Raw genomic sequence first — 8,593 nt, 5'->3', positions numbered from 1 at the left:
TGGGATGAATGATATCTGATATTCTAGGTAACAGTGATGGATTTGTTTCATTCAGTGATTTTCACAAAGACTGCAACCATGGATCTAGAGCTCCTTCATATCTGGTATAAAGAAACAAAATTATCTTAGTATATATCTTTGATGAATTGCTCTCCAACCCAAAGAAAAAAAATCTTAAAATTTCAGTAAAAAAAAATATATGACACGTGACTTCTCCAAAGCTTACTTGTGAACATAGAAACAATATCAAGTGGAAAAAAATGGTAGATATCAAAATCATACCCTGCAGGATTCTGATCGTCCCCTAAACCTTTCTCTATGATTCGCTTTGCACCAAGATCTAAAAGCCTCTAATCGAGCTTCTTTGCAGGAAACTGCAGTGCAAACACAACAGTGGAGAGGGAATTAAAAACAAAGAAGGTATAATTTAAAAGCAACACACGTTTTAGCACAATAGCAGCTTAATTGTAAGGTCCTGGTTAGAAGAGACTAGTCACATTGTACTTCCGGTAGCCTGAATCCCCAAGCCCAAACACGGCACCCAGATGCTTCTGAAGAAGGTACCTCCAAAAACCCTGCCACATGGAAACCCCCAAACCAAAATCGTGATCAGCAAACGGATTGCCTAGATGAAAACCGCTGAATGAAAAAATAGCATTCCAATGTCCCCTGCTACCTTCATGGAGTCCAGGGGATCGCCCTGCCCCATGGTGGACCCCTGCTAAGTAATTTTCTGGTGGAGATGGTTGGGCAGTTGTTTGGCTGGGACATGAGACTTGACGAAAATTCTCCAGGTTCGTGACATGGTGGGCCAACAACAGGACGGATAATCAGAAGGCTCAAAGCAGCTGGTGGGCCAAGTGTGTGTACGCACGCGCAGGCCCAATCATCCTATGGGCCTCACAAGGCTCTGCTAGTGCGCGCGCGTGTGTGTGAGAGAGAGGAGAGATGGGAAGGAAGGAAAGGAATACGTGTCCGGGCGTTGAGCCGTGAGAATCCCGGACCCGAGCACGGGCGCCACCATTACTGCGCAACCCAACTCTCCACCCACCTCTCCAATCCTTGTTGCATTGAAGCGGGGTCGGGCCCGAATCCGCCGATGAGGGGAGGAGGAGGAGGAGCGATGGCGAGGCTGGCAGTGGCCACGAGGGCCTTCTCCGCCTCGGCCTCCGCCGGCGCCGGCGGCGTGGCCATGGTGCAGGGCGCGTCCCGGGGGATCGGCCTCGAGTTCGTGAGTCCTCCGCCTAGCGCCTGCTCCTATGCCCGTCCCCATTTCGCGCCTTCTCCGCATCCGCCCCCCCGTCCCTTTCCCATCCGTATCCGCGATTCGCTCCGATTGATTCGCTTGGGTGCTGGCAAATCCGGTGCTGGTGCAGGTGCGGCAGCTGCTGCGGAGAAGCGACCAGGGCCGCGTCGTCGCCACGTGCCGCGCGCCGGGGTCCGCCGCGGAGCTCCAGAAGCTCAAGGAGGAGCACGCGCCGGGGCGCCTCACCGTCCTGCCGATCGACGTCACCGACGAGGGCACCATAGAGGTAGGTACAGACACATTGGTGCTTCTCGGCATTGCTGCAGACAGGGGAAATTTGTTTGGTTCATAGAGTAGTCAGGCGGAGTGCTCCTGAATAAACAGTTCTATCTGTCATGAACACAACCTGATGAAGTTTACTGGCACATCGCCCACTGATTCTGCTTAATTGTGCTGTTCGTAGTGCTAGTAAAACGCAGGCTATTGTGCAAAATTTGATTCTTCCATTGCAGGCCGCCGCTGCCTCGATTGGGGAGACCCACGGTTCTCTTGACCTGCTGATCAATTCCACTGGCATCCTTTCCATCCCAAACGTGATACAACCAGGTGGATTCTCTCCCTCGATCACATTTCACACAACATTCAGAAGTCAGCAAGCATCAATTCCCTAGTTACTCATCTGAAACCGAATTTCTTGTGTCCCCTGTCACAGAGACTACATTGAGCAAAGTTCAGAAATCATCTCTGCTGCTGGCCTATGAGGTCAATGCAGTCGGCCCTATCTTAGTGATCAAGGTGAAACTCATTGCTTCATTTCAATTCTTTCCGTCTCTTGTGGTGGTATCAACATTCTGCTTGCCAGTCATTGCGACACTACTAATGCTGGAGTCTGAATCGATCCTCTTTTTTGCCAGCACATGTGGCCGTTACTGAAGGCTGGTGGTCGCTCCGAGACCGGGAGAGGATTCTCATTGGTTGCAAACATGAGCGCTAGAGTCAGTTCCATAGGGGACAATGGTCTAGGAGGCTGGCATGCATACAGAGCTTCTAAAACTGCGCTTAATCAGTGTATGTGAACACCAAGAAGTTCCCCTGTTCTCAGTTTATTTTTCGAGAATACGCAGGAGAGCTGCGTATCTTTGTATTAAGAAGAAGAGAATAGTTCAAATTACAACGCGGGCCTCCCGGGCACACGCACACGGTTCTCAGTTTATCACTATCTGTCTTGAGTAACCTAGTGCTTGTGCAGCTGTTAAAATCCATCTGTCATGATTTGCTTCCTGAAGTTCGTTGCTCATGTCATGCAGTGACGAAGACTGTGTCAGTGGAGTTTGGAAGGAAGGACAACATTGCCTGCATTCTGCTACATCCAGGAACTGTGGACACTGACCTCTCACGGCCATTTCAGAAGAATGTCCCCAAGGATAAGCTCTTCACGAGAGAGTTCTCCGTGCAGAAGCTCCTCTCCATCATTGACAACGTCAAGAAAAGTGACAACGGCAAGTTCTTCGCATGGGATGGGGAAGAAATTCCTTGGTGATGGTAATCACACATTCACCCATTTCAGTCTACAGCACAGTAGTCAACACCAGCCTTGATTTTAACTCGACAGTGTTTTCCTTTCTTTTCTTTTTTTGAAAACATTACTGGCAGGAGCACTGCCTTTCATTTAAGAAGTAGAATTCGAATTACAAATGTTTGAAGATTACATAAGAGCGAGTAGTGTTTTCCTTTCTCATTCGCTCTGAGCTACATAGAAATGACGGGATGTTTGCTGATGACACAAATTTTATCGATGTCCTTTGCTTATTAAAGGTTTTCATGCTAATGATCCATTAGTTATCGCCGTCTGTATCACGTACCCTGAATTTCATTCCGACGTATCCTGGAGGCTATGTTGCACCTTAGTCTTGATTACATTTGAACCCACAAAAAAAAATTACATTCACCCTAGTTTTATTTCACGCACGCTGATATTTTTGTATGCACACGTCCTTATCATTTGCTACAACATTTCCAGTATTCGGGGCTGATGTTTTCTTGACCAGTGGTTTTTTAGCGCCTAAAATTGCACGAAATTGAACTTGAAATTGTGGCATCATTATTTTTCAGATATGCACGCGGTTATTTTCCGATGATCCAAAAGAGAAATCAACGACAATGATATTTGAAAGAGCCACAGAAGAGGGAAAAAACTCCGTTTTAGCCGCCAGCAAAGACCACTGTTCTTACCGTGCGCAAGCTAGCGTAGCAGAACTGCAGAACATGGACCTCTTCGTCGTCCCCCTTATCTTGCTCACTGCTGCTGCTGTGCCCACCACCGTCGCCAATGGTGGCGGTCGTTGTAACCATTGGTGCAACAGCTTCTTCGTTCCATACCCATTTGGCTTCTCGGGGGACTGCCCCATCCTCCTGGCCTGCAACGCCACCACCTCGACGCCGCTCCTCCCAGACAGCAGCACCGGGGCGGCGCCGTACCCCATCCTCTCGTTCAACTCAACCGCCTCCACTTTTATGCCCATCCTCTCGTTCAACTCAACCGCCTCCACTTTTATGGTCGCCCTTGCTCCGTCCTGCAACCGCGGCGTCACGCTCAGCGGTCCCCGCGTCATCAACGCCAGCGTTCACGGCGACTTCAACACCAGCTTTCCCGGCGTCGTCCACGCCAAGGCGTCGCTCAGCGGCGGCGGCGGCTACGGCTTCACCTCCCACACCGGTCTCTTCCTCCGCGATGGCTGCCGTGCACTGCTGCCCTCCATGTCCAACTGCACCGTCTCAGCAGACATCATGTCCATGCTGCTCCGCACGGCGCAGTGTGGCAACGACACCGCCTGGACGTGCGTTTACACGCCACCGCCGCCGCCGAACAGCTCTGCTGCATTGAGGGGCCAGGGCCAGTTCATGATGTTGGACGACGTGGATGCTGCTGGGTGCGTTGCGAACCTGCTGACGGCTATTGTGTACGGGGACACTCAGGGTGAGGTGCCGTCGATGGAGGTCGGCGTGGCGGAGCTGGGGTGGTGGCTCAACGGGACGTGTGAAGATGCTGCTGCTGACGGCGAGTGCGCTCACAACGCGACCTGCCACGACGTCAAGACGCCGAGCGGAGCGTGGGGTCACCGGTGCGCGTGCTCGGACGGGATGACCGGCGACGGCTTTGCCGGCGGCGTTGGGTGCCAATACGGTGAGTTCGTTCGCCATTTTTTGTTGTGCGGTCGTGTTTGATTCCTCGTGTGCCATCGAAAATTAACAATCCTGATGGATGGTTTGGGCCTACTTTGGGGAATCAAGGTGGCCTTCATGCGAAGCGGCAGTGGCCGGCAGTGGCCGCCGGAGTGGCCGCTGTCGCTTTGCTCATCATCGGCGTCCCGGTTTTGTTCTGCCTCTGGAAGCGGAAACGGCAGAAGCAGAACCCCACGGTCAAGATGTTGAAGGCAACCAACCAATCATCTAATGGCGGTGCGAGACTTTTCCGCGGTGTACCCGTGGATGACATCGAGCTAGAGGGGGTGACTGGGCCCCATCCATTCTCCTACGACGAGCTCGCCGCAGCCACCGGAAACTTCTCCGACGACCGGAGACTTGGGAGAGGAGGCTTCGGCTCCGTGTACGCTGGCTTCCTAACCGACGGGAACCACCGCGACGTCGCCGTGAAGAGGGTGTCGGAGACCTCGCGGCAGGGCTGGAAGGAGTTCGTCTCGGAGGTGAGGATCATCAGCCGGCTCCGGCACCGGAACCTCGTGCAGCTCCTCGGCTGGTGCCACGGCGGCGCCGGCGACGGCGATCTCCTCCTCGTCTACGAGCTGATGCACAACGGCAGCCTCGACGCGCACCTCTACGACCCGGAGGGCGTGCTGGCGTGGCCGGCGAGGTACGCCACCGCCCTCGGCGTCGGCGACGCGCTTCTGTACCTGCACCAGGAGGCCGAGCGGCGCGTGGTGCACCGCGATGTGAAGCCGAGCAACGTCATGCTGGACGCGTCCTTCACAGCGAAGCTCGGCGACTTCGGGCTCGCCAGGCTCATCGACGACGGCCGCCGCTCCCACACGACGGGCGTCGCCGGCACGATGGGGTACACGAAGAGCGACAAAGGCAAGTTCGTTCTTCGCATGGGATGGTCAAGAAATCTTCCCTTGCTGACTCTGGCGATTGTCATTTGTTCCAGTCAACAGCACTGCAGTGAACAGTTAGATTGATTTTCTGTTCAATCTATACGTGCTATCCCTGTTATCGACCATTCCACGTTATTGCTCCACATGCAAAACATGGCGATTAGTTTTTTCTTTTCCATTTCATTTTTCAGCTGCATAGAAATGATGTGAACGCATGTTCAATTTGCTGATGAGTGATGACGCGAATTTTACTGGAAAACCTTTATTTCTGGGAGTTTCCTCATTCATGATCCAGCATCAATCTGCATTTTTTTGACATGTGAAGGCGAGAACAGAAGTCAATAAGTGTGAATAAAATTGCGGTGTCAAAGTATCATTTGAATATGCACCTAACGCGCGTGCTGACATGGAATGTAGACAGATGATCTCAGCGAAACTGGAGAAGAGAGAAAAATACGTCGTAGCCACCAACAAAGACCGGTCACTCGTTGAAATGTGAGATTAAGCCAATCCCAGTGTACAGAGCACAGTTTCATGGCGAAGTCATCCAGGTTGAGAATTTGGTAAATGTAACTGCTAGGTTTCATGGCGATAAAACTACTCTCACATGTGATGAAATTCTTTCTCCTCTCTCCTCATAATATCCTTGCACGTCAACAAAATTTGCTGATGTGGCATATTATTTGATGGTCATGAAACTCTTGATGAAACCTCCACTAAGACCGACCTTATATCCAAAACGTCAACAATTTTGAAATATCTATAGGTATATCGCTCAAAGGATTCCTGGCCGGAGCCACCTGTGGCCTTGCATAGCGTGGCCGTTGAAGCGCAAGCCCACGTGCTTGCGTGCGGAAAAAAATTGTTGTTTGCCCGCCTACACTACCCCTGCCGCTGGGGGCCCGCACCAGCGGTCCCCGCTGCTGGGATCGGAGCCCCCTCCCTCCTCCGACGAGTGGCGCCTCCCTCCTCCGACGAGTGGCGCCTCCCTCCTCCTCCCTCCTCCAATGAGCCGTGCTGCCCTCTCCTCCCTCCCTTCACCGGCGAGCCGCCCCTCCCTCTCCTCCCTCCAACGGCTCACTCCGTTGGGGTGGCGTCGGTCGGACACCCACGCCTTTGGGACAGCCGGCTCGCTCCGCCGGGGTGGCGCCACCCAAGGCAGCCACGGCGGTCCACGGCGGCGGGCCTCTGTCGGGGTCGAGCCTGCCTGCGCCGCTAGGGTTGGGGCCGGTCGGCCTTGCCACCGTGGTGGAGCCAGCCAGCCACCTGCGCTGCTTGGTGCCGCCGTCTTGCTCCGTTGGGGTCACACCGGTCAAGGGAGCCACATCGTCCACCTTCATCGTCGCCAGGGCCGTGGCTAAGGTGGCCGCACGATCCAACCTGGCCGCGCCGTGCTTGCCTCCTCCACCATCAGGATGTTGCTTATACAGGCGTGGCGGAGTGCACCCTTCTTCCTAGTCTTACTTACGGACTACCAAGTACCATCGTTCTCCTTTTCCTATTCCCTAGCACAACCTTCTTCATCTTCACCGGCAGCCGCGGTGGGCTTGACAAAAAAAATAAAGGTGGACAAAAAGTATATTTCTAATATGAATCTAATGACGTCAACTTTGTGTCATAGAAAGTATATGTTAGTAAAGTAATTGTTGGTCAAGGTCAAAGGCTTTGCACTAAGGATACGAAATGAGCCTTATAATTTCAAATGAATGGATTTGTGAAAATGTGTCTATGACAACGGGTCTAGAACGTGTACACGATTTATAAAAGGTACCTTTTCTGCCTAAGTTGTAAAAATATTACTCCCTCGATTTTAGATTATAGATCGTTTTGATTTTTTAGTTTCATATTTTTTCTATGTATCTAGATATACTCTATGTTTATATTCATAATAAAATCTATGTATCTAGATATACTCTATGTTTATATTCATAATAAAATCTATGCAATTATAAAAACCAAAACGCTCTATAATTTGAAAATGGATGGAGTATATTTTATTCCTCTTTTTTAATTAATTGCCACGTCGACGGTAGCACATAATTAATGCTTATAATGGATTTATTTGGATTACTTTGACTGGGTTGTGCAGGCTTGGACCTGCTGAAATGATTGTACGGAACATGCGGTCTTCCATTTGCTACATGAGCAAGAAATTTTCATACATGATCGCAGGCTACAGGCTGCTACGAGAATATGCGCCACCTCGTCGTTGTCCTTTTCTTGCTTCTCGGTACTCCCCTCGCCGCCGCCGGTAGCGATGGCAGCGGTGGTTGCGATCGTCGGTGCGGTGGCAGTGGCACCGTCGTCCCCTACCCCTTCGGCTTCTCCGCCGACTGCCCGATCGTCCTTGCCTGCGACGCCTCCACCTCCACGGCTCTCCTCCCGCGTAGCACCGCGGCGGCGCCGTACCCCATCCGCTCGTTCAGCGCCACCTTCTCCACCTTCTCGGTCTCCATCGCGTCCTCGTGCAACCGGAGCGTCGGCGAGGCCAAGGCGTCGCTCTATGGCGCCGGCTACGGCGTCTCCAACCGCACCGGTCTCTTCCTCGCCGGCGGCTGCCGCACGCCGGGGGCCTCCAACTGCTCCATCTCCGCGAGCCTCGCGGCGTCACTGATCCGCTCGGCGGGGTGCCCCGCCGACGCCACCGACGCCACAGCCTGGACGTGTGTGGCCCAGCCGCTGGCGTACGGCTCCGACGCAGGGGCGAGGGGCAAGGGCTGGTTCCTCGACTGGGAGCACGTGGACTCTGCCGGGTGCAGGGGCGCGCTGACGGGCACGGTGTACGTGGAGCCGACGAAGGGGTCGCCGTCCCTGGATTTCGGCGTCGCGGAGATGGCCTGGTGGGTCAACGGGACGTGCTCCGACGCCACCGGCGGCGGACGGTGCGCGGCGAACGCGGCGTGCGACGACGTGCAGACGCCGAGCGGGGCGTGGGGCCACCAGTGCTACTGCTCCGGTGGGATGTCCGGTGACGGGTTCGCTGCCGGCGAGGGGTGCTACTACGCTTCCCCCGCAGTTGCCGGCGGCAAGCGGCTGCCGGCGGCGGCGATCGCCGGCATCATCGTTGCTGCCGCTTCCTTTGCATTCTTGCTCTCGATTTGTGTCTGCCTCCGGCTGCGGAAACGGCTGAAGACGAAGACCGGCAAGCAACGGCCGCAAGTAAGAGTTTTCCGCGGCAAACCAGTGGAAGACGACCTCGAGCTCGCGGAGGAGGTGACCGGGCCCCAGCGATCTC

General features: G+C 53.8%; 1 protein-coding gene across 1 annotated transcript in view; it reads left to right on the top strand.

The window, feature by feature from the left end:
- Nucleotides 1-2,228: 2,228 nt before the first annotated feature.
- LOC101777979 (wall-associated receptor kinase-like 21) overlaps nt 2,229-8,593 on the top strand; it is a 7,677-nt gene continuing 1,312 nt past the window's right edge. The window contains exons 1-4 of the mRNA XM_012844821.3: nt 2,229-2,314; nt 2,554-2,788; nt 3,359-4,430; nt 4,538-4,905. Of these exons, the coding sequence (XP_012700275.2) occupies nt 2,759-2,788; nt 3,359-4,430; nt 4,538-4,905 (1,470 nt within the window). The 5' untranslated portion in view covers nt 2,229-2,314; nt 2,554-2,758. The remainder of the gene's footprint in view (nt 2,315-2,553; nt 2,789-3,358; nt 4,431-4,537; nt 4,906-8,593) is intronic.

This window comes from Setaria italica, chromosome III (assembly GCF_000263155.2).
Source record: "Setaria italica strain Yugu1 chromosome III, Setaria_italica_v2.0, whole genome shotgun sequence".
In the NCBI taxonomy this organism is placed as follows: domain Eukaryota; kingdom Viridiplantae; phylum Streptophyta; class Magnoliopsida; order Poales; family Poaceae; genus Setaria; species Setaria italica.
This window is presented reverse-complemented; position numbering and strand designations above follow the sequence as displayed.